This window comes from Rhamphochromis longiceps, linkage group LG6 (genome assembly GCF_057381845.1).
Source record: "Rhamphochromis longiceps isolate RC_006_pf linkage group LG6, R_longiceps_female_GT1.1, whole genome shotgun sequence".
Classification (NCBI taxonomy): Eukaryota; Metazoa; Chordata; class Actinopteri; order Cichliformes; family Cichlidae; genus Rhamphochromis; species Rhamphochromis longiceps.
The window spans coordinates 8,122,695-8,147,985 of NC_140562.1; the positions used below are offsets into that span (position 1 = coordinate 8,122,695).

The window sequence follows — 25,291 nt, forward strand, 5'->3', positions numbered from 1 at the left end:
CTACACTGTAGCTTGCCATTGCCTGTGTCTGTGTGAATGGGTGAATGACTGAATGTAGTGTAAAGTGCTTTGGGGTCCTTAGGACCAACTAAAGCGCTACACAAATACAGACCATTTACCATTTACCATAAAGTAAACACAAGGAGGTTTTGACTGCAGAATTGTCTTTGGTTTCCTTTGCAGGAGCGGAGCCAGTAGTTCGTCCAAAGACTCACACGCGGGAGAGCAGCCGGGGGATGCTAACGCTAACAGAGGAGGAGGCATCAAGGAAAAGTGGTGGTAGCCCAGCACAGTCGCCCTGTCATTCTCTGCCATCAGGACGTCCTCGCCGGAGAGAGTCTGAGCCCACTGGACCTCAGAGACCGGTAAGAGACCCAGCCAGCCAATAACACAAGTTTAGTTCTTTGATGGCATGTTTGCGGACAAATGAGCGGGCTTGACGACTGCAAAAGAGGTTTATTCTTTGATGTCAGTATGTGATTCTGACTGCTCAGACACTGACATATCGAGGCATAGTGCACGCTCCGGCTCATTTATCTGCCTGCCAACATACAACTTAAAAGACAAATCCAGCATGATCAGAGGTTTTGCAAATTTATATTCTTCCCTCTTTATCAGTGATGATGATTTACAATTTACTTTAAGAGTCTTTAAAGTGGTGCCAATTTATAAGTTGGTTGTGCAGGAAAAAAACACGTGTTGGAATGGAAACACTTGTTACAAGTGTAAAGGTGCCCTTAGGCATTCAATGGCCACTAAGTCAGACTGTGGTGGTGCTGAGAAACACAAACTGCTGGATAAATTAAGCAAGAAACTTGAATTTAGAAATTGGACACTAATATTTTCTGTTTGTAGACATGAAAGAGCATGTTGAGGCAGACCATTTTTGGAACATCCAGCTGTCCCATCCATCTCTATGTCCATCTGTCCATCCATCCATCAATCCATCCACCTTCTTCAAACTTATCTCAAAACCTTTATTCTTATACTGATGAGTATATATATTTTTTTATCACAATTAGTTAATTCAATCAGTGTTCGCCTTACTAAAATATGATCTAAAGTTAACACACAAACAGACTAGTTAAATTAAGAAATGCCTAATCAAACAACAAGTAATCAAGACGAGGAATATGTGCTTTCCTTCTTCTTCTCTATATCCTTCATATCGTAATCATGGGACTGCTACAGACTTCAAGTGCAATAGAACAATAATGCAGGAATCTGTCTATAGATTGCAGAGAATCAGACAGTCCACGTACTTTTTGGATAATGAGCAAAATATTTCGGGTCATGCTGGACTTGTCCTAAAAAGACCACGGTGATAAGAGGGGAACAGACACCAGACACCTGAGTTTGTTTTCAGATTCGAGGCAGCTCTGTCTTGAGCACCAGTCACATGTACAGTAGTTGTTCTGTTCAATTACCAGCATCCAAAAGATCCTCTGGCAGGTTAAATGCTGACCTTAAAGTAAAGCTGAACTCCGATAGCTTGCTCACAGCTTGTCTTTAGGCTAGATAGCTAATTGTTTTTTTTTTAGCAAATTTTAATTAGCCAATTTTTAAAATTAAATACTTGTAAGCAATGCTGAAAATACATTGCTTGGTACAGAAAAAATCAAAAAATCACCAGACCTGGGAAATCAAAACAATAGTAATTTTGATAGGATTTAGCTACAGAGTGAGTCAAATTAAGACAGCTACGTTTTAAAATGCTTTACAGACAGGGGATGTCTATACCAAGTGCCTTAGTTCATTTCTTCCCACCGAATGCCAAGATTTGAAATACTCTCTCTTTTTTTCTGTAGGCTAAATTCTGTTTAATAATCATATTATAGTCTCAAAACCACCACCTTTCTTTGAGTGTTGTTTTCTCAGGTTTGTTGAGTGAAGTTCTAGTATTTATTTAGTCTTTTAATAATTAGTATCTGCCTGTGAGGTGCACCTGTACTAGGCAAATCAACCTTGTTAGCATTAGCTGCTAACTGAAAAATTTACCATCTTATCCAAACATGGCCACTTGTGACAGCAGCTGAAATTCTAACATCAAAAATTCAAAATGCAGAGTTGTGTAAAGTCACAGTAGATTTGTCCATATTTTGTGCGCAATCTATGAGACTGACTTCCATTGGGAGTCTGTCATTCTTTGCATTTTTGCATTGTTGTTCATTGGTAAACTACGGTAAAGTAACTATGGTTAAACAAACTGCAGTTTGTTTCAGATATCTAATTACTGTTGCCACAATCAGCTTCATTCTGACCCAGAATATTACTGATGGTTTGTTTTTTACAACTGCCTATGACTCGTGAAACACAGATTTAACTGTGTAGCTGTGAGACTTGTCTCTTTCTAGTCCTTGAGACAGATTGATGTCTTTTCACACAAACACACACTCACGTCTGGTGATATTGTGATTGGGGAATGTAGACAGATGGAAATTTACTCCAGAATAAAAATGGCCGATTTTCCAGAGATTGATCTCATTGAATACATTTTCAGCTGAAGCTGTACATCCAGTGACAAAATTCCCCACTGGAGGAAGTAAAGGTGTGAAGGTTGTTGTAGTGTTGTGTGGGTGGCATTTACTGTTATGATAGCCTAATCTTTATGTTTAGTTGCGTAACCCTATCATTATTTCAATTGATTGTTTATTTTTCATGATCAAGCTCTTTTCCTAATCTCTGAATTCTGGCTTTGTGACATAACGTTTGAAAAGTGTGTTTTGCAGAAGCAACCAATAATGGTGTTCTTGTCTGGTTATAGGGTGATAAAAAGAAAACACATCTTTCTTGTGCTTTCTTCATGGTGAAATGCAATAGATTTGTGAATGAAAGCTGTAATGTAGATGAATGTTGTTGCAATGGTTGAGTATGTTGAATATTATTATTTCATTTTTGCGTGTTTGGTGTAGGGAAAAAAAGAAAAAATTGTGAAACAAAAAAAGGCTTTTCCAAATGTAAAGCACAATCAAAATATATTTTGTCATGTTAGAGAAGTTTTTCAAAAGTCTGATCATTTTTATGTTGCACTCTGCTCACTGTAATGTCTCATAGATTGAGTCCAAAATAGTTAGCTAAGAAGCCACTAATTGTAGCCGCGTGTGCTGATAGCTGATTGCAACCCGTTGCTTCACTGTTTTGTTGATGGGCAATGTAGGCCTTTCTTTGTCGTGTGAGTGTCCTGCAGAGGTGGCAAAAGTACAGACATTCTGTACTTAAGTAGAAGTACAGATTCTTGAAGTAGTGATTCAAATTCTTTACTCAAGTAAAAGTGAAAAAGTACAGGCTCTGAAATGTACTCCAAGTAAGGAAGTAAAAAGTAGCTCTTTGAAGGACAACTGTGCAAAGCTAACTGAACCTTGTGCTATATTAATGTATTAATGTAATAATAAAATTATATCAGGGAATAAAGACTTTATTTCAGTCTGAATTTGAATTCAAATAATTTAGTCAGGTTGAATTATTTATGTAGAACATGAGCAGAGAAAAAGACAAGCTCTATTTTCTTTCTTTGTACTCAGGAAATGAGTACAGTCAGGGGTTACAGTGGGATTCAGTGGGTGGGGGAACCCTAAAATCAGTTTTGATGGTTCAGTGTGGGGAAAAGAAGCACAGCTCACAATAATTTCTGTTGAGAGCTCCAATAGATTTTCTTAATGAAGAGACTGTGATCTGCTGAACTGCTCTTTGCAGATTTATACACTTGAATTCAACCAGATGTAAGAAGATGTTTCACGAGTGGTCCTGGCTAACTTACATTCTCTGCACTAATAGTTAGGGCTGCCACAAACGATTATTTTGATAGTCGACTAGTCACCGATTATTTTTGCGATTAGTCGACTAATCAGATCATCCATTGGACGTAAAACGTACAGGTTATTGCACCAGCAGCATCTGCTCTTATATAACTATCATTATCTTACAGCTTGAAGTGTTTAAGGTTTGTGCTAACTAAAAATAAAGACAAGATGATAATTTATTAAATTTTAATTAAATTTGCAGATTGTTGTCCAATATGAAAAAACATGAAAAAACATAAACAGCTATTGGGTATGTACAGACCCAATAGCTGTTTCCCAATTCCTAAGCCGCATCCTTTGAAGGACCTGGCCCTTGCCGTCTACGCAGGCCCGGGTCCTTCGAAGACCAATAAGGCTGGAAGTGCGAGGCTGTGAAATGGGATGGTTTAGCCTTCAGATTTGCATCACCAGCTGTCTCGGTGAAGTTTAATAAACTCAGCCATCTTCTCCTTGTTATCTAAAGTATAACAGGACGTTGGAGTAAATTCTCAGCCATCTCACACTTCTGTTTAAGCAGTTTTCTGTTTGACGTTTATTCAGCTGTGTGAAAACTTAAATCTCAGTCAAACCAATTTCCTCAGAAACAAATAAAAAAGCCTTACAATAACATTTTTAAGTTGTCTAAGTGACTTATATATCATGTTTAACCTGAGTAGCGAAAGACCGCAGGGGTCTGAAAACAATGTGCCAGGAGTCCAGTGTTCTTGCTGGCTCTAGTGAGTCTTGACCTCCCAGTCAGTTATCGAGCTGGTGGGTAACAGGCATCTCCGAAAACGTCAGAGCACTTTTGCAAATATGTGATGTCTTGATAAATCGAGCAGATATTTGAAGTTTACACAGCTACATTCTTGCCTGAAAATATCTTAAAAGTTGATTTTGGGACCTAGAAAGAGTAATATTAAAACTTAGTAGCGCTATAAATTCTGGGATAGTTTGGGACATGAAGGATACACCCATCCTTCATATCTGGGGAAATGAAGGACGCATTTGTCGGCTGCATTTGGAGCAGCCTTCGAATTGGGATCAGCCTTCGTCGCCTGGCTGTGATATAATCGGCCTACAAATGCGGCCTCCAGCTGGACCTTTAGCTAGCAACATGTTGTGCATCAAACTGCACACAAACAATTTGTGTGTTTGCTAATCTTTGTTGAGCTGATAGACGCGCCATATTTGAAATTACCTGCCACTTAAAAAATGTTGTTCCCCTTTATGTTCTTTTGTAGTGCTAGCTAGATGCTAAAGTACAGCAACCACAACTTATGGACACCTGTAGTCGTTTGAGTGCCCCCCCCCCAAAAAAAAACAACTTATAAAACAGAAAACACAACCCACTTTAACCCCTGACTATGACACACGATTGAATCTCTTTGATATCTTTTTGTGCGACATTTCCTGGTGATACCCAAACAGGACTGGCTGTCATGTGTTACTGTTTAGCCTCAGATTGATTTGATTATAAGACTATTTTCTCAATTATAATTAGATTAGCCTATACAATACCTTCTCAAATACCCTTTTAATATCAAAATACCTTCTTATACAAATGGTACTGATATTTTTATTTTAGTGGTACAGCTTGTCCTATTTGCTTAACCCAGCATGAAATTTGAAATTTGAATGAAAAGTCTAAATTTTCTTCATTTTTCTTACTAAGAATTTCATGTTTTTAAAAGCAGAAAATTGCCATGACATTCGTGCACATGACGAGTGTATGGAAACCTAAGATCCCAACGACATTATGATTATAAACTTGGCACAAAAAGTAAGGAAATGTGAGTTTGTTCTAGTATTTCTTTATCATACTGCTTCTTGGTAATCAATCCTCTACCTGTTTATTTCCCCTTTAAATGGTGCCAAGTGCGTGAGGAAAATGAAATTCGGGCTTAGCAGAGCTAAGTATGTTGGCTACACCCATGAAAAACTTGCTAAATTGTCTCTTCCAAAGAGCTTATTCTGCTATTGACTCTTGTTTTGAGGTTCTGGTACCCCAGTAACTAAGAATCTGGTGCCTGATTAGCAGTGTCTGTGAGCATGGACCTAGTGGTCCGCAGCGGTCATTGGTTTCTACCAGCTGTCTCTGTGAAGCTGTCAGCTGTCTCTACCATGCCATGTTTGATTTACTTGGATCAGGTCACATGTCATAAGGCAACTTCAAGCTGGTGTTCCACAAAACCAACCACTTTTTGGAGTGAGGCTTATTGGCATCTCCAAGTGAAAGAGCAAGTTTCATATATCAAGGGACGTCAGAGACAGGCTGCAAAATATGTGTCCCAAGAAGATGATACCACAAGAATACGGTTTTCTTACCCCGTCAGCACTTACAAACTGTAGGCTGTCTTCTATATGTTCTATACCGGAACAAACTGCACACAGCCAATCTTCAGTCCCATAGGTCAACCAGGAGGCCTGCCATGACTGTACCCATAGGGTAACAGTTTTTGCTTGAGGCAATGTGATGGTGTGGGTGGGTGTTATTGAGATGAGATTCCAGTAGCAAACCCATGTCTCCACAGTCCACCTCGTCCCTACAGTGCAGGGTTTATCAGAGACTTCTTCTTGAATTTGGGAGTGGAGAGGATTGAATGGCCTACCTGCAGTGCTGACCTTGATGCTTAGGTGTGCTGTTTGTGCCAGAATGACCAACACAACCACACTGGCTTACTTGCAACAAATGATGGTTGAAGAATTGGATACCATCCCACAACCAAGCTGGTGACCGGCATGAGGAAGAGGTGGTGCCATGCTGTTGTGGCTATGTATGGTTCTTCCACATGCTGCTGAGGCCCCTGTTTGTTAAATGAATTCGTCCACACGTAAACGGCGTGGTCACTGAAAACGGAGATTTTTAAAAACTCCGGCCAGGGTGGATATTTTTGAAAACTCCGTTTTTGCATTTACGTGTGGACGAGAAAAACTGAGAAAACGCAGCGTCAAAGGTGTGCGCCTTTTTTGACGTCAACCTGTGCGCCACGTTATTGTTTCGGTGAAATGAATTTCTACAATACTGTTACTGTTAATTCTACTCTCTGCAGTGTTTAAATGCTTACATATACACACACAGTTACTGTACCTCCACACATATGACTCGGTTCTGCTTCTATGCCCCATCCTTGTTTACTATTTCCCACCGAGGCTTCTAGACTTCTGATTGGCCAACATTTCTACACGGTTAGGAATATATCGCCACCTGTTGCTTTGGCATGTTCCTAGCAGCGTTTTCCTTCATTTCTGCGTTTACGTGTGGACGGGATTATTTTTTAAAACGAAAACGGAAAATCTCAGTTTTCAAAAATACCCGTGTACGTGTGGACGTAGCCTTAATCACCCAATACAATAAAACAGCACCAAACAGGACTCAATAACAGAATAAGCTGTTTGGCATTGGCAGAGGGGATTTGGCTAGTTTTCTATGGGTGCAACCCAAATACTAAACTCTGCTGCTTAACCAATGCTATCTAACAGAATAATATTCATTGCCAGGAAGCGCTGTTACAATAAAGCAATACTTGAGCAAACAAAAATTTCCTTATTTTTTATGCTAAGTTTATATATGCTAAGTTTTGACCAAGTCAAAGTAAACAAATAAAAACATAAAAACAAACAGCACTTTGTTATGGAGGACCAAACTAGGGACCAAAAAGAAATGAAACTTCATTTTAATAAATAAATAGATTAAATACGTTTTAGTACATTTGTCTTGAGAATGGGGCTAGAAGAAATGTCATGGTATCATCTAATGGGTTCATTCTCTGAAAACCAAGAACTTTTCATGACACAGGATTCTTAGTTGTGTGTGTGTGTTTGTTTTTGTGTGCTTGGGAATTTCTCAAGAATAATTTCTATGGAAATGGCACTATAGAACTAGAGGAAGAGGTGGGGGGATGGGGTTGGGCGGTGGGGAGGTGAGCACAACAATTGCTTGGTTCTCCTTAGAGATAAAACTGAACTGAATTCTGCGTATGAAGAGCCGGTTATGTGGAAAACTAATGTGGAATCACTGAATTTCACATTAAGCTCACTTTGTATTTTCACATCATTTTCATTTTCCTTAGCAGGATTTTCTTCATGGATGTGATTTTCTATTAATTTAAATCTACGTTTGATTTTTTTAGTTGAATTACAATTTTGTGACCATTTGAGTTGTCCATTATTTATTTACAAATAGGTCAGGTTTGGTCCTCCATACTTGGTGGCTGCTGTTTACAGGCTGGACGTGCAACATCATCACTGAAATTTCACTTTATCTGCAGTGAAACAGGATACCTTTTAAGCCCGTGTCAGTGGAAAATTCGTATGCACAAATTAATTTTAGCGCTTTTTAGTGAGCTCTTCTTTGACTTTCCTTTGTTTTCGCGACGATTGTCATCTCTAGACTCAGAGCAAGCTTGTCTGCTGCCAACCATCGAGGACTGCCATTGTCTTTTCTGCGTCAATTCTTTTTCCCGCTCCCACATAACTACTGACGCCTTTGCCCCCAACCTATCGCTTTAAAAGTACACAGTATGTCAAGTTTGACTCATCTGAGGAGACAAAGAAAAGAGCGAGGGTGCCATTGGGACAACACAAGAAGAAATAAAGTGATGTTTCGGGGTAAGCACAGTTTAGGAATAGTCCTTTACCTCTGTTCTCTCACTGAATTTCTGTTCTTCCTCTTCCTTTTTCTTCTGTTCAAACATATTTCCTCCCTTTTTCCCTCCATTGTGTGTTTGTGTTTTGTGTGCTTGATGACTCATCTCTTTTTTGTGTTCCCTGTTTCTTTTTGTACCTCCAATGGTAATTTTTCATTCAGAAAACAAAAGCTCAAACTGACCAGACTAGTGAGATACAGTATGTGCAGCGCTTGTGCTGGTGCCTTTGTGTCCTTTTAAGTGCTTTGTCGGGGAAAGTGTCTTCATCGTAATTTTCCCAGTCTAATCCAGGATGCTAGTCTGATCCAAAAAGCTAGTCAATTGGTGTAAATGTCCAGTTAAGTTTCTAATAGCTTCTAAATAGTTTCTGATAACTGTAACTTTAGAGTGCCAGGTTTACACCAGCACTCCACCAGCTTCTCTCCCCAAGCACCTTTTCTCACAACATTTAAGCTGAGGGCTTTTGACAGAAGTGAGCATCAATCAGCTTTCTCCTGTCTAACCTGTCTAACGTCATGGAGGGGTAGGAGAAAAGGGCAGGAAGTCAAACCAATGTTGGGTTGTAGCTGTAAGAAAATCTGAAATTTATTGTTTGCTTGTTGTTTTTTTAAAATAAATAATTAATTTAAACTTTTTTAACCTCACTTCCCTCTTTCTGGTTGATCTGTTTGCAGTTGGAGGAGGACAGGCACCAACCACGGCCCAACCAACTGAGGAGGCTGGCCTCCTATGTCTTTTCTTCCTCCACCCTTGAGACAGAGCAGTATCCTCATGGAGGAGGGAACTTTATCCAGAGGAGCCGCTCAGCTGAGAGCAGCCCAGCACACGTCAACGCCACTGCAACTTCAACCCGCCGGCGGCATGCTGGCACTCTGCCGACCCCTGGCAGCCCACGGAGCAGACACTCTGTTCTGAATATGTCGAGGGCACAGCTGCAGCACGTGTTAGCTAAGCTCATGAACAAGAACAACAGCTGAGAGATGGACTCAAACACATTAAATTAACACATGTGTTAAGTAGGCACATACACAATACACACATACTGTATGCAGGGTTGGTCACACCAACTTGGGGCCCGGTGCAGTTTGGCCTCTCACTTCCTTTTCTTCCACCATTTGTGTTCCACAGTCAAGATCATCTCTGGTGCATTTGCTCTGATTAAGAGCACCAACTATTAAAATACTAATTATTTTATTAGTATTTATCCATAAATCTTTAAATTTCATTGGCCCTAAATAAAATGTGTAGAATGCTTCAAAAGGCCCTTAAATTACGAAGCATCACTGGTGAGCTGGGAAGACATTTGACTTGTGTCAAAACAAGGAGTATACTTATTAATACCAAAATAAAACACAGCTTTGCCTTTGTATTTGGTTCATTAGATATTTCTGGCCAGCTCTGCATATACAAATATTCTAATGAATGTACACATAGATAAATCAGACGTGATAAAAACAGCACACTAAGAGCCAGGCATGGTCATGAAACAAAACAAGCCATATTACTGGCAGACAGCAGCACTGCTAAGCTGGTAAACACTTAGTATCACACACACATTCACAGTCACGTAGCTCTATCAATTGTAAGAAGAGGAACAGAAGAAAAGAAGAAAAATGCTCAAGATGGGGAATATTTTCCATGCAATAAACTCTAACAAGCTTCTACAAACCTGATGTTGCACATGCCACAGATCTGGCAGACTCATGTGAATAATGTGAAACTGAATACATCCTTCTTGCTTCTATGAAGAAGAGGAGCGTGAAACAGAGTGGGGCTGCAAACAGACTGTTAAGCTTTACAATATCTGTGCATTTATTTATTTCAATTCTTTTCTGCTAAAACGAAAGTGTGATTATCAACAAGTGCAGGTTATCCCACCAAGGTTTTGCACCAAGACTTCACAAATCTTCGCCATTACTCAACCAGTGATATAAACATCTCACTCTGCTTCTGCTTCATTAAACTCTGTGTGTGAAGAGAGAGGGGTATGTGATAAAAGTCTTTCTCGAGGTGTGAAAGGGAATTCAGCATTAACCTCTAATTACACCTACACCTGACACCAAGAAGTACGGTGTCCCTAAAAGACAAATATTTCACAAAAAATAATAGTTACTAAATAAATTGAAACTAATTAGTAAAAGAAACCAACACACACTGGCATGTCATAAATGAATTAACACCAATAACAAATTTACAAATGTATAAAATCACTTTTTATTTACATTAATTTATATTACAAATTAACAACTACCACTACATAGTAAACAAATTTACAATAAAGACAATATTCTACCTAAGAAAATAAAAAGATTCCTTTTCAAAACAAGCAAAAATCATGAAAAAGACCAAAAAAAGGTTGTTTTTTCTTGAATGGATTTATTATTTATAGTTTATAGTCTTATTTATAGTTTTAATACGCTAAAAAGTTTATTTGAAAGAAATAATTTTCTGAACTGTTTTCTTTGAGATTAAGGGCCACCTCTTAACTGGAAAATGTATAGGGCTGAAGAAGGCTGCCAGATAGGACCTAACAAAGTTAAAGCCTGTTTTATGACATTTTTAAATTTAACTTTTGCACTTTTTTCTAATGAATTCTCATTAGTATCAGAAGACTGTAAAAGAAGTGAACTTACATTTGGAACATTTAAAAGTACATGTCAGTTTGTGAAGTGTTTGCTGGAGCTCTTGTTTGACTCTCCTTTGATACATATTTTTAGGTGATCGGGATCCATTCAAGCACACAAATGCTGACAAATTGAGCTAAACAGAATGTGCTTGGATGTATTATTCCATCAAAAGAATCGTGCACGTTAGTTGTACAGAATCTTGTTTTACACAACATATCTGTGATTTTCTTTTAGCATTTTTCTTTTTCTGTTTATTATAATTTAAGCACATTCACTGAGGTAGCAGATTTCCATGGAATGAGAAAAGGTTCTCAAAGGTTTTGTGGTCAGGAGCCCGTTTGCCGTGTGTCCTTTGCTATTTGCATTTGTGTGCTTTGAATGAGTTTTGGGCATTCACAACAGTGCCAGTCAGTGAGCCCATTACTGAAATATTTTAACATCTATTTTTCCTAACATCATGATCCTTTTGAATTCATTCAAACAGATTCATTCAAATTCTTAAATGTTTTAAATTCTACATTTAAATTTGTAAACTTGTTTGAGTTTGAGTTAAATCCAGGTCTTCCAGAGGATGCAGTCAATCCTGTTATATTTATTGTTAGTTTAAAATATATTCAAAACGACATTTTATGTATTGTATGTTGGGTTTCTGTTGGAAGTACTAATGTAAATAGACACATAGATAGATATCACACCAACACTTGCACACCAACAGGTTACTTGGCAAACTGCCTGAAGGGGTATACCAGAGAGATAGAACCCTGAGAATAAACTGGATGTTCTCTACTGAACCATCCAAGGTATACTCTTAGCGACAGGGGAACAATATGGGAGCAGCCCCACCAAGTCTGGAGACACAGCAAAACAGGAAGATCAGATGGGAGACGAATGCAACAAATAATAACAATCCTTAGTCGTTAGTGGTTCTAAGAGCAGGCCACAGCAACCTTGAACAATTTCCAGTAACTATCACAGTGGCAGATATCCAAGAAAGAGTCTCAGGCACAAAGAGCTGGACAGTACTCGGCCCTGACACTTACTGGCTGAAGAAGCTAATTGCATGCCACGAGCGCCTGGCAACACAAATTAAGTTGCTGTTTATGGATGAGACATACCCAGAATGGCTAGCCAGACAGTCCTGATGCCCAAGTACGTCCAACTACCGACCAATAACCTGCCTTACGGAAACTCTTGTCAGGTATCATAGCAGCTAAGATGGACAGACACATGGCTCAGTATATGAGCGAGGCCCAGAAAGAAATTGGAAGAAACACCACTGGTGCAGAACACCAGCTTCTGCTTGATAGAGCAGCCACTCAAGTCACTTAAGACCAGACTGACCAACCTGTGCACCGCCTATGACAATACCTGACACATGGATCCTGGAAGCCGAGAAATGTATAAGGTCAACAGGACCCTAAGAGCCTTTATCAGGAATTCAATGGGGATGTGGCAAACAACACTAGAGGACAACTTCAATCCAATTACACAAGCCACTATTAAGTGTGGTATTTACCAAGGAGGTGCTCTGTCCCACTGTTATTCTGCATAGGTATGAAATCAGCCAGACCATTAACAAGACTGGCTTCGCATACCTACTAAAGAATCAAGCAATGTCAGCCAAATCCTGTACATGGATGGCATCAAGCCACATGCCAGGAGTGAATTAGACCTTGATTCGCTGATCCACGCCAACATCAGAATGTCATAGTCGAATGGTAGCAAAGAGAGAAAGAGTATATGGTGAATGGACTGGTTCTTATATAGCGCTTTTCTACTCTATCTGTGCACTCAATGCGCTTTACACAACTTGCCTCATTCACCCATTCACACAAGCAATTTTTTCCTTGCTATTTCTAAGTGCTTTCTGTCTAACATTCACACGGCAGGCAGCATTGCAGACATTGAGGATAGGTGCAAGTACCTTGCAATCCCACCTGCAAATAGGAACCACGAAGAGGCCCCAGGAAAGCTGCAGGCACCAAATACCTGCAGAGATTAAGAGAAGCTGAATGAGAAGAACAAGATCCAAGCAATCAATACCACCACTCTGCCAGTTGTAAAATACCCTGCTGGGATAATAAGCCATAACCATACATTGAGGGTTTCACCAGAAGTCCAGCACGCCAAGACTGTACAATAAGCAGAAGAAAGGAGACCAAGGAGTACATCAGGAAGATGGTCACAACTGAGAAATCCAATGGCTGGACAAAGCTGGACTGAGCATAGGCACTAATCATGGCAGTGCAGGAACAAGCTCTAAGATCGATAGAGGCTGAGGTCTACAACACTAGGCAAGATCTCAGGTGCAGGCTGTGTAGGGATGCCCCTGAGGCAATCAGGCACATTGCAGCAGGGTGGAAAATGCTAGCAGGCAGGGCATACGTGGAATATCGTAACTAGGGGTATAATGACCAGTCTAAGATCCTGTGGGACTTCCAGATACAGACGGCCAAACTGCTTATGGCTAACCATCCGGACATAGTAGTGGACACACAGAGGAAGAAGGTCATAGTGATAAATGTAACTTTACCAAGTCAAAGTGAGAAATATCAGTGGCTAAGAGAGGAGCAAGAGGAAATGTGGAGTGCTTAGGGCATTTACCCCTAAACTGGGTGAGTGGTTCAGATCCCAGGAACGGAATCAGAGATCTCTGTCTTTGCACCTAATATCACATAATAGATCCAGTAGAGCAGAATAAGGGATTTTTCTTTTTAAAAATGCAAAGGTCCACTTTATCTTCTAAACAAACATGATGAAACGTAACATTTCAGTTACATTATAAGGTCAGTGCCAGGGTGTCAGTGCCAGGTATGATTGACGAAGAGGTGCTTTTTGTTGGGAAATTGAAATGGTTCAACGCTGGAAAGATAACCAGAGATAAAAAGAGAGAATACGAACAAAGTAAATGGTTTTTCATTTTGGAGAACTTGTTGGAAAAACTCTTATCTCTATAAACAAAAGAATTTGTGAGCAGTGGAAAAGATCTTTGAAATAGAATATTTCAAAAATATTTTTATTTGTTTTCTGTTTATAGTTTGAGTAGCATTCAGTTTCAGCCAGGTCTGCAAGCAATAAGTCTGTGATGGTTACTATCATCAGCTTTTATCTGACAATAATGTAACTTTTTATTTGCTTTTTAACCATCACAAATATCAGTTATCCAGATATCTGCTGGCTTTTACCGGAAGAAATATTGGTCTTCTCAATGTGTCTGTGTAGGTTTTCAGTCATCTGGGTCATGGTAGTCTAAAGAGCTTGGAAAGAAAGCAAGTGGAAGTCTTAAAGTTTCATGAAGATATTTCACCTCTCATCCAAGAAGGTTTTTGAGTTCTAAATTAAAACGGTTTAGGGTCCTAAGAATTTTAAACCCTATTTGGGGTACCCTAAGAAGCTAACTGACCAACCACATGAGCCAATGTGAAAAAACATGGAGGGTTTCAGGAGGAAAGACATACAGTATATATGTCTTTCCTTCTGAAACCCTCCACTTTATTCATGTCATGGCTCATATAATATAGTCTGTTGTATGCTGCTGTTAAAGAACAATTTTCTCTTTAGTCTTAAATATACAGAACATTAGATAAGATGGCCATGTTGTGCAATGAAAGACATGCTCGGGCAATGTCAGGGCTACAAAGGGCTACATTAACTAAATACGCACCACTTGCGCTTTTATTTAGCTTCTATTTGAGGCATTATCTCTGTGCCGACAGTTATTCAGATCCAGCCTGATGGTAAGACTGAGTTTGTTTTCATGCTGCTTCACACTGAGTTCAGGACACCCTGTATATTTTATATTACCATAGCATTACAACATAAACACTTTGAGAATGTATGAACGGGACTAGCTGCTAACTTTGAACTTTATTTTGCATGCAAGCAAAATGATTCAACTACCACACAGGATTGTCACTAGTACAATCCTGTATCACCATTAAGGTAATGCTACATTTGGTTACAAACAGGGAGTAGAAATATGTCAGTGTGCTTATTCTACTAAAAACACCTCAAGTCTAAAAGAGTGATCTGCAACAGGTGTCATCTTGTACCAAAACTGTTTGCCAACTGTGTCCATTCATTGCATGAGATCTGCTATCTGAACAACATGCATTGCCAACTGTAAAAAACAGCACTGTACAGTAATTATGTATACAGCTCTGACTAAAAGAAGTCTGGGATTGTTCTGTAAATAATTCACATCTACACGAGATACTCACGGATCAAGTCTTTTTGATTTGAGTGTTTTTGAGTGATTATGTGAAAATATATTTTAGGTGTTCTCCAGTTAGTGGAGGAACAACCTGCGATTAACCATATATGTATATTATGAGGTTTATAGTTTTTTATTTTGAAAACTCCACATTTTTAAAGTTATAATTAACTGGAAGAATAACTGTTTCATTACATAAAATTACAGCAGTTGTAAAGCAATTAGTTGATTGAGTAAAACATATTAAAACTGTTAAGGTCTACCATAGAAAATATGGCATGATTCACAAAAAATTATAAAATAAATAAAGAGATATGTCCTTCCAGATATACATACATACGTTTGCATATTTAATGTCTTCCTGATATTCTTTAAGGACTAACAAAAAAAATGTGAATATACATAGAGAGAGGTATATACTGGTGTCCAGTTGGTATATTTCAGCACTATGCCACTTTCATAGATTTGTTGATACAATTAGCCTAGCTTGGTACAAAAGCTAGAAGCACGGGGATACTGCAAGACAAGTTCGTGCATGTGTCTCCTAACTACCTTAATAGTTTAGAAAAAATCTATATTCTAAGTGACGCTGGTGTGTAGCTGCAGGAGATTGCTTGCTGTTGCCAGTTGAAGATAATCAATCGTGCAATTGCCTTGAACACTAGCAGACTGTTGCAGTTGGCCGTAGTTGGCAAGGAAGGGAGGATTTTGTTAACTGCTTGCTCAGTGCTAGTGAAACTGTGAAATTCCAACCAAACACGAAACAGTAACTGTTTGGCTTTGAATTAAAAGTTGGGACTTTTAACCACAACTTTTCCTTTGAAGTTGAACAGTTTAAGTTTTTCGTTTGCTTTGCACTTTTTCCAATTTCACTGCAACTGTTCTACTGCTTGGTAGCTAGCTAGCAAGAGTTTGAAGACAAATCTGCATATTCCATGCAAACTATGGGTAACTGCAGCAATCTGAGTTTTTTGGTGCAGAAATTGGTGCTCTTTGTGACCAATTTCAGCTGGTAATAGCCAGCAAACATTCACCAACTGGTTGGTGGAATATGCTTTTTCCCACCTAGTGATCAGAGGGAAAAAAGTATGCAATAGAATACTATAAACTATTGCTACTAAAATTAATTAACTAATTAATTTAAGTCAGCATTTGAATTAGGACATTTTTGTTGTTGTAGGAGACAGAAACTTTTCCTAGGCTTAAACGTAACCCTTTGCTTCTAGTTTTTGCTCTGAACTATGCTTCAAGGCACCCATCTTTAATTTGACTATAGCAGCAACAGAGCAAAAAAAAGAATATTAAATTGTACCTGAATGCTCCTTCATCAGTTTTGTAGTCTCAGCAGATTGTAGATAAGGAAAAGATGACTGAATGCTCACAATATTTGTTCAGTGTGATGATCCGTGAGTGTCTTTCACATGTACAATATATGTAAGCATTTTTTTCTATCACTATATGATTGTACAGCATTGCTTGTATAATTTACAGGTAAAGCATGTATTTTAAACTTTTGTAAATCCAAAAAATAACCCTGTACAGATATATATAGAAATGTAGAAAGCAATTAAGAGAAATCAATTTTCATTTAACCTCTAATAAGCATGATAATAACTGGGGTTCAGTATGTATGTCCAAGCTGTATGTTAAAGATTGAACGAGGGAAACACTTGAAAAATCACCTGAATATCAAACTGTGTGCTATCTAAGGATGAACTCTGCAATGCATTTTTGTGCCTTTTATATCAATTTATGTAATCTAGACAATCTTGAAAAGCTTGTGTTCAACCAAAATGACATTAAAATGGGTTTTGGGAAAAATGTACCAGTTTATGCTGTCTTTGCTTCTTAGGGAGAGCCCATTACAAGCTTTTAGCTTCCCCTTGTATTTTTTTTTGTTTTGTGATGATCCCAATGTTTTTAGGTGGTGAAAGGCGTGGACTGCATGCAGGTCAGTTAAACAGCTGGCCTCTTCTACTACAAAGCTGTTGTAATAGATGCACTGTTTACCTTAACATTGTGTTGCTGTAATATGTAAAGCCTTCCCTGAAAAAGACATCACCTGTCAGTGTTAATCTCGTTAAAATGACGTTAACGCCATTACCACATTAACGCGGCAAATCTCCGTTAGCGAGTTAACGTGGGGCTGCACAGTGTTAACGAGCTAACCACGATAACGCATTGACGCACGGGGCGATCCGTGTCAACTCGCTAACAGAGATTTGCTGTGTTATGGTGTTAATGTCACTTTAATGAGATTTTAACGAGATTAACGCTGACAGCACTACTTAAGCAATAAGTTGTTTTTTTCATTGTGGAAATTTGCTCCATGACGTCTCGCCATTGTTTCAATCGCAAAGGATCACTTTAAAGCCAGTTTCTTGTAATAATGTTTGTACAGGCATCAGTTTGAACAGGTAAAGGTCCTCACCGTGAATTACTTCTGCGGGTAGTAGGCCTAAGTACAAAATCTGTAGATCATTAGGTATTTTATAACTTAAGATATCCTCAGGTATTTTGACAATTCCCAGAAAAGTTGAACCTTTTCACATTTCCAAAAAATGTTAGTGATTCGCACTGATATGACTGCAGTCTCCACCATTGCTGTGGGATTCACAACTGTTTACTTGTGACGTGAGGTGTGATTAAAAAAAATCTTGTCAAATTTTTCCAGCCAGATTCTCTCCATTGTCCACAGCAAGTAGAAGTGTGTTGTAACAGGCAGCTTATCCCCTGAAAGGTTAATCTTCAGTTCTGATTCCCATTTTTGTGTTATCCACAATGAATAATTTCTGTTACATTTTTGGAAGCATTTTTACATTTTTGACACAACCTTTGACGGTAACTTCTTCTTCCACAGTAACCATTTCTATTAGCTCAATGCCCTCTTGAGAGACAGAGTTTCTGCTCTCAGTGTCTCAAATGAAGATACCTAAATAAGTCAGAATTATCCAGCTCAAACTCTTCTTTTTGAAGGACTTAAACACTTTCCCGTCTGTTAACGTACATACTGCTGTGATTTCACCGTCTCTCCATTTCGTGAATGTGTTATCCAGTTGACCAGTTCTGAATTCTGGAGAATGTGAGGGCCAAATCAGCATTTTACAATCTCCTTCGATTTTGTATTTGATTACCAGATCCCACCAGACCTTTAATGTTGTTGCAACAATGGGATTTTGGTCCCTGAAATGTGTGTACATTTTGTCTGAGGGCAACTCACTCCATCATTGAGCTCAATATGTTTCCAGTGCATGTCAGCTGGGCTATCTGATAATACTCTCTTGGAATAGTCAGTCCTCCTCTTCCCTTTTCTAGTTGGAGAGTTTTCAGTTTTACCCTCGGTTTTTACCCCTTCTAAATAAATCTACTCATTTGTTTGTTCCATTTGGCAAATTGAGCATCAGGGATATGAATTGGTAGTGAAAGGAATAAATACAACAATCTGGGTATTACCTCTATTCTTGAATTGAGATCCATAACTAAGGGTGTCCATTTTGTTAAATCCTTTCGTAATCCTACTATAAATGGTCTCATATATTGTGTTTAGTTAGAATCCTAATATTTTTAATTTTCTGAATCCCATTTAAGTTTGTATTTATGTCTGATAAATTCAATGGGTTTGTAGTTTATGCACAATATTTGAGTCTTAGAAATATTACATTTTCCTCCAAACTCTTCTAGAATAGTCCAGAGCTTTAAGAATGTATGATCTGGGTTTTAGAGGTATATTATTACATCATCTACGAAGAGACCTACACTTTGTTCTTCCACTGCTAACCCCTTTCAACTCATCGCTTTGTTATATATTGAGCCAGAGGCTCAATAAATAATGTCAATAGGGAGGGGCTTAAACAGCACCCCTGACGTGTTGCTCTGGAGCAGGGTCCTCAAACACCAACCCATACTTGGACTACACAATTTGGCCCTTGAAGTTATGTTTTTTGTTAGGGAGGATTTGTCCGTTGTTGAGTGCAATGTTAAAATAAGTTATTTTAAAAGCAAAAACTTATTTAATATGAAGGTAACATGAGCAGAGAGTAGAAACATGTTGAGGGATTGGCTGTGTTATTTGAGAGAGTTATTTGTAAAGAAAACAGTTTTCACTAGCAGTCAAAAACTAATGCGTGCACTTGTGTCTGGCCAGAAAGAGAATAGTAATTTGTTTATTTGGTAGTTCAATGAAATGCTTCAGTTAGTTAAGAGTGAGAAAAAAAATTGTGTTCACATTTGCAGTTTTATTTTGTTATACAATATTTGAAATTGAAAAAAACAAACCAAAAAAAACCCACTACATTTTTGGGTGTTTTCTAGTTTGTTTGTTTATTCGGTTTTTTGTACTACTTGAACAGTAAAGTGGCCCTCCAATGAAATGTCAGAGCCAGCTGTGCCATTTAAGGTTGAAACCCCTGCTCAGGTGAGCTCAAAGCTGTCTGTCAAGTTTCCATTTATTTTAATTCTAGCCACTGGCTTATGACACATTGCTTGTAAATGGACTGATTATAGCGCTTTCCTACTCTCACAGAGTACTCAAAGCACTCTATACAACATGCCTCATTCACCCAAATTCTCACAAGCACTTTATCTACACTTAGTGCTTTCTAACAACATTCACACATTCATACTCCGATGCATCAGAGAGCAAGTTGGGGTTAGTATCTTGCCCAAGGATACTTGACATGCAGACTGGAGGAGCCAGGGATCGAACCACCGACCTTCTGATCAGTAGGTGACCTGCTCTACCTCCTGAGCTACAGCCACCCAGTTGTATGCATCTATTGTATTGATCTACAATATACACTATTGTAACTCACTGTTTATGTGTCTGCACATGTGGAACATCTGCAGGTTGTGCAAAACGCTGCAGCTAGGCTTCTGACCAAGTCCTCTAAATATTCACATGCGACATTGTTGCTATGTCATTTACACTGGCTTCCATTTTAAGATCCTGGTTTTGACTTTTAGAGCTTTGCATGGACTGGCACCAGCTTACATTCCTGATCTTCTATAGCCCTATGTCCCTAGCAGGTCACCGAGATCATCTGATCAGGGCTTACTTGCTATGCATCACACTAAGATGAGAACTAAGGGTGACAGAGCTTTTGCCACTGTGGCCCCTAGACTGTGGAACTGTCTCCCTCTGAGCCTAAAAACTGTGGACTGTAGTGGCTTTTAAAAAAACAACTGAAAACTCATCTTTTTAGAATTGCTTCTGGTTAATTTTTGCCTGTTTGGCAAGCTGTAAAACTGCCTCCATCCTAACTGTCCAACATCTTTACTCCTGCTGCTGGTGCCGCTCCTCTGTTCTAATGAGTTGAAGAGACTGTGACGTCACACGTGATATAAGAATGGCCTTATATCATCTATATCAATTATCTTCACGTCTTTGAAACTCCCTCTGCCTTTCTTTTACTCTCTGCGCTGTCGAGGGTCGGTTCTGTTGCTGGGGGCGGGCCACCCATTGCCATCGTAGTATCTTGAGCAGGCGAAATACTGCAGCGTCTTCCTCCAACGCCGCTGCTGGTGTCCCCGTGTTAAAGCCTCGTCTGCGCAGCTTGAGGCTGGCTTCATGCGCGCTACTTTAGAGACGGACTCTGTCCTCCTGTAATTCCTTCCCCACTCATTTGTGTATTTAACTCTAGAAAAATCGTCAATGAACGAGTTTTTAGTGTCATCACACCGGAAGTTTTTGCCATCAGATTTTCTTTTTTCTCATTTATAGGCTGAGACACTTATTGTGACTGTTCTCCCATTCCACCCTGATATTGTTTTAAAGGCTACGTATGTTAATATTAAATAAGCTTCTAATGAGTGCTCGACATTGTGCTCATGCATTGTTAAAACTGCTAAAAATGTTTCACTAGTAAAGGCCTTTTATGATATTTCTGTACAGAGCTGGGTGAAGTCTTTGAGTTGACTCATCGGTAATACAAAATGTTATTGCATTGCTTCTAGGTGTTATCGCCTTCAGAGCAGAGTGGTTTGTCGCCTCCCTCTCCAGACTATCGGACAAAAGGCCAGAGTGACGAGAAAGAGCATTTTCACATCCTTCCTCAGCTGCAGGCCAAGAGGGCTGACTTTCTAACTGTCATGCTGACTGGTACTTTGCCTCAGCGGCGGAGTTTTGCCACACCAGACGAAGAAGTTCCAGAAACCCCAGGGCCAAAGGATGACGACGTTACAAAGAGTGAGTCCAACAGTGAGGTGAGTCAGAAGAGTACTGAACGTAGCCAGGATGCTGCGCCTTCAACACTGATGGCTGAGGACCAGAGGGGCCAGAAGGAGCATGCCTCCGCTGCTGATGCAGACCCAGACCTAGAGGATGCATCCAAAACCCTTGTTCTATTCTCCCCAGGAGACACTCGCAAGTCTCCTTCTGGCGGCGATCACGTTCTGGATGGTGAGTTGGCTACACCATGTGCTCTAACATCCCGTAATGACCGCCTTCTAGTTGGGGATGCAATACAGCCTGAACCTTCAGAGACTGGCCGTTTGTCCCCAGCTCTCAGATCAGACCTGAGGCCTTCCACACCCATTGCTCCTGGTTCACCCCCCTTCACCAAAGTTGAGCGTACTTTCATTCATATTGCCGAGACATCACACCTCAATGTTATGTCTTCCAAGGAGGGTGACCGGGAAGTCTTTCCCATCATGAATAAATCCGATATAGATGCTGACACCCATAAGAAGGTGGAGGGAGCACCAATGATAGAAGAGTATCCAAAGGACTCAGTGGAAGACCAAACTCAAATAGACAAATACCCCAAAACTGAGAATGGTCCATCTACTGAGCTGGCCCAGTCTTTGGAGCCTGTTCCAGAAGCAATGTCACCAACTGACATACATAAAGATCGGTCACAGGAACTTACAAAACAACCACCACCAAGTGAAGACCCTGCCAAACTTCAGACAGCAGAATCAAAAGTACTCTCTGCCATCAAGCCCAGAATCCGAAGCCGAATTCCAGTGCTCATTTCTATGGAGGAGGATTCAGGCTCAGAGCAGTCCTTATCTCTCTCGGCTCGGGTCCGGCTTCAGCATCGCGCCAGGCAGCTGGATTTGGCCCACCTGCTAGTCCAGAAGCAACACACTCGCTGGATGAGGAGGAGAATGCTTTCTGGTACATCATCATCGCTGTCTTCGGGGGACGATGAGCGTCGAAGACCGTCAGAAACCCTGTCCACTGCAGGCTCAGAGGAAGACACGCATACATCAGATGAGTCCAGGTGGAGCTCTCGTCTTAAAACAACTGAAGAGCAAGGCTTCAAAGAGTGCAGGAGCAAGATCCCCAGGCCAGTTACCCCCATAAAGCGGTCTTCAGGCGGGCTTGGTAGTGCTGCTCCTACTCCTCGCTTAAATAATGGGTATGATTTAGTTTCTTTCTTATAGTGTACCCACAACAATTTAAGCAGTTTGATACATATTTTTAAAGTAAAATAATTTTTCACATTTTTATGTTCTCTTCACAGGAATCAGAAAATTGGACTAAGCACTCTAGTTACCCCCCCAAAATTTAGGCCTATTTCTCCTGGGTCCTCCTTAACATGTCCCCGTCCCTCAACTGTCCCTGCTCCATCTGGCAGCCCTCGAATGCCCCTACGAGTCTTGTTTGGAACCAGACGCAGCCTTAGCTCATCCCACTGTAGGACTGACAGTCCCTCCCCTCAGAGAGTATGTTCATCTAGGCAGCCCCTCTCGGTACGAGCCCCAACTGTCCCCATGCTGCCACCCAGGACTACAACCATCATGCGACGCAGCGCCTCGCAAGAAGCCACCACTCAGTCCTCTTCTACCACCATGCCCGCTAGGACCAGGCCAAAAACAGCTAGTACAGCTAAGGGGAAAGCAAATTCTAGAGAGAAGGTGGCCCTTGCTAGATAATACAAAGACGCTTATCTCCAAGTATTTGTGAATAATCAGTCTTTGGACCAGCTATGCCTCAAAGGTTTTCACCTTATTCCATATTAGACTGTGATGCCACATTGACTTCTTTCAGTTCATTTACTATATACATACATACATTTTTTTTTCCAAGGACAGCTTATTGAACTGACTACCTGGGCTTCCATTTATCTTATTGTCATACAAGAGCATTACTGCCATGGTGCTATGGATACGTCTGCTGCTCCCTGGTTAGTCCCTAATGAAACTGCTGTCTGAAGCTGAGAATCCTTATTCCAACAAGTCCAGTTTCAGACACTTTCACCTGATACACCTAATACACTACTCCTGGCTTTCCATGGGTATATTACTCTTGAACTGACAATATCCTATTTGGTTCACATTGCATGGTAAAGTATATCAGAGAAACATTGAATCTGTAGAGGAAACACAACATGTACAAAAATCTGTACCCTTTGCCTATTGGCTAAAGAAAAAAAAAGATTAAATTGGACTTGTTTGAATACCCTTACTGTGATAATGTGAGACTCCTAATCTATATTCATTATGACTGCGGATAAAGTGAAGAGCTGAACGTGAACATATATCGCTCAAATGCTTGCCTACTCCTTATGGTGTGATAATGGCCATGCTTTAATCATTCTATTATATATTGGTGTTTTAGTTTGTTTATGCTTTGAATTGTACATAATCGAATCATTTCCCATAAAGACATCTTTATTTTTATCTTGGCAAGCAAAATGTAAATGAAGTCTTTAATCTTTGGTTCCAATTTGTTGGCATTATGCCTGGTTTTTATGCATGAGAAAAACAGGGTTAAGCATGAGAAGATGTTATACCTGCTTTAATTCTGTTGGCAATACAAGTCTGGACTGTGTATATGGAATCTCTGGGACTGAGGCGTGAAGTAAAGTTTTGATCATGTGGCAGAGGGTCTTGTCATTCTTTTCTCCCTGGTATCTGTAACTAACATTCAGAACTGACATATATCCATCACAGTGGCGTGCAATGACTTTAACAGAAAGGCAAACAGAGATGATTTTTGCATAAATTATCAAAAGTAAAAGTAGTTCATCTGCAGAAAAATGTTCCCCATCTGTGTTAAGCGGATTAATGTTATTTTTGCAGAGTTTAAGGTTGAGCTCATTTGAAATACTGTTTAATTGAGTAGCATCATACTAAAGCATATTGATGCTTCCTGTGAGGACCTCTGAAAAAAAGTGTATTAAAAGATTAGTAAGAAAAATATCAGCTGCATTAAATGGCTTGATCATCATGTGACATAGTTAACTGTTAATACCTGAAGGGAGAATTCAAATATGAATGAAAACTTATCATGGTCAAGCCATTTAATTCAACTGATATTATTTTGGCAAAACAGTTAAGTGTATTACATTCAGATATTCTATAAGATGCAAATCTAAAAGTGCTGCTCAACCTGCACCTGCTCAACATGCATCTTTTATTAGACTGGAAATGGTTAGAGTCTCCATCATCGTTAAAGTTTTCCTTGCTGATATACTAAAACTATACTTTTCCACACATTTCCTCTACATCACATATGTTGCCCAAGGTGGTTAGCAAGGGGAAACTCCTTTGTTATCTCTTCCACAGCATGTCTTTTTTCCTGTCTTCCTTAGCTCTCCACAACCAGTCGCGGCTAATGACTAATCTCAGAGCAGTGAAAGCAGACCAGTGGTTGCTGGCCGTGCATGTTGATCTCCCATCAGTTTACAGTCGCAGACAAGCGGCTGTTTTTCAACAGGTTCAGTAGTGGACCCCCATGTTGCCTCTCCTCACACAGTGCCAATATTAACACCTCCTCAACCCTCCTCCACACAGAGCTTGGGTACCCAGAACCCCCCACCTTCCTCTCAAGTTTCCCCTTCACTGTGATGGCTGACCAAGTGAGGAGACAACTGACCAAGTGACTACACCAAGGCGAAGCTGTAGGCCCTGACAGTATTAGTCAGGGAATCTTTTTTTTTGTTTTGTCCTGTCCAGCAGTTGCCACAAGCATAATAATGGTCTGAATACTTTGTTGTGCCAAATATATTTGCTTTCACAAGAGGAACACTGTAGCCCAGGGGTCGGCTTGCTGACTGATGGGATGGGTTAACTGAT

At 39.8% G+C, this 25,291-nt stretch overlaps 1 protein-coding gene across 3 annotated transcripts in view; it reads left to right on the top strand.

Moving 5' to 3' along the window:
• Positions 1-24,062, top strand: part of ttbk1a (tau tubulin kinase 1a) — a 52,585-nt gene extending 28,523 nt beyond the window's left edge. For all 3 annotated transcript variants that reach the window (XM_085409105.1, XM_085409103.1, XM_085409104.1), the window contains 3 exons: positions 184-365; positions 21,221-22,629; positions 22,735-24,062. In XM_085409105.1, the coding sequence (XP_085265231.1) occupies positions 184-365; positions 21,221-22,629; positions 22,735-23,146 (2,003 nt within the window). In that variant the 3' untranslated portion in view covers positions 23,147-24,062. The remainder of the gene's footprint in view (positions 1-183; positions 366-21,220; positions 22,630-22,734) is intronic.
• The last annotated feature ends 1,229 nt before the right edge of the window (positions 24,063-25,291 follow it).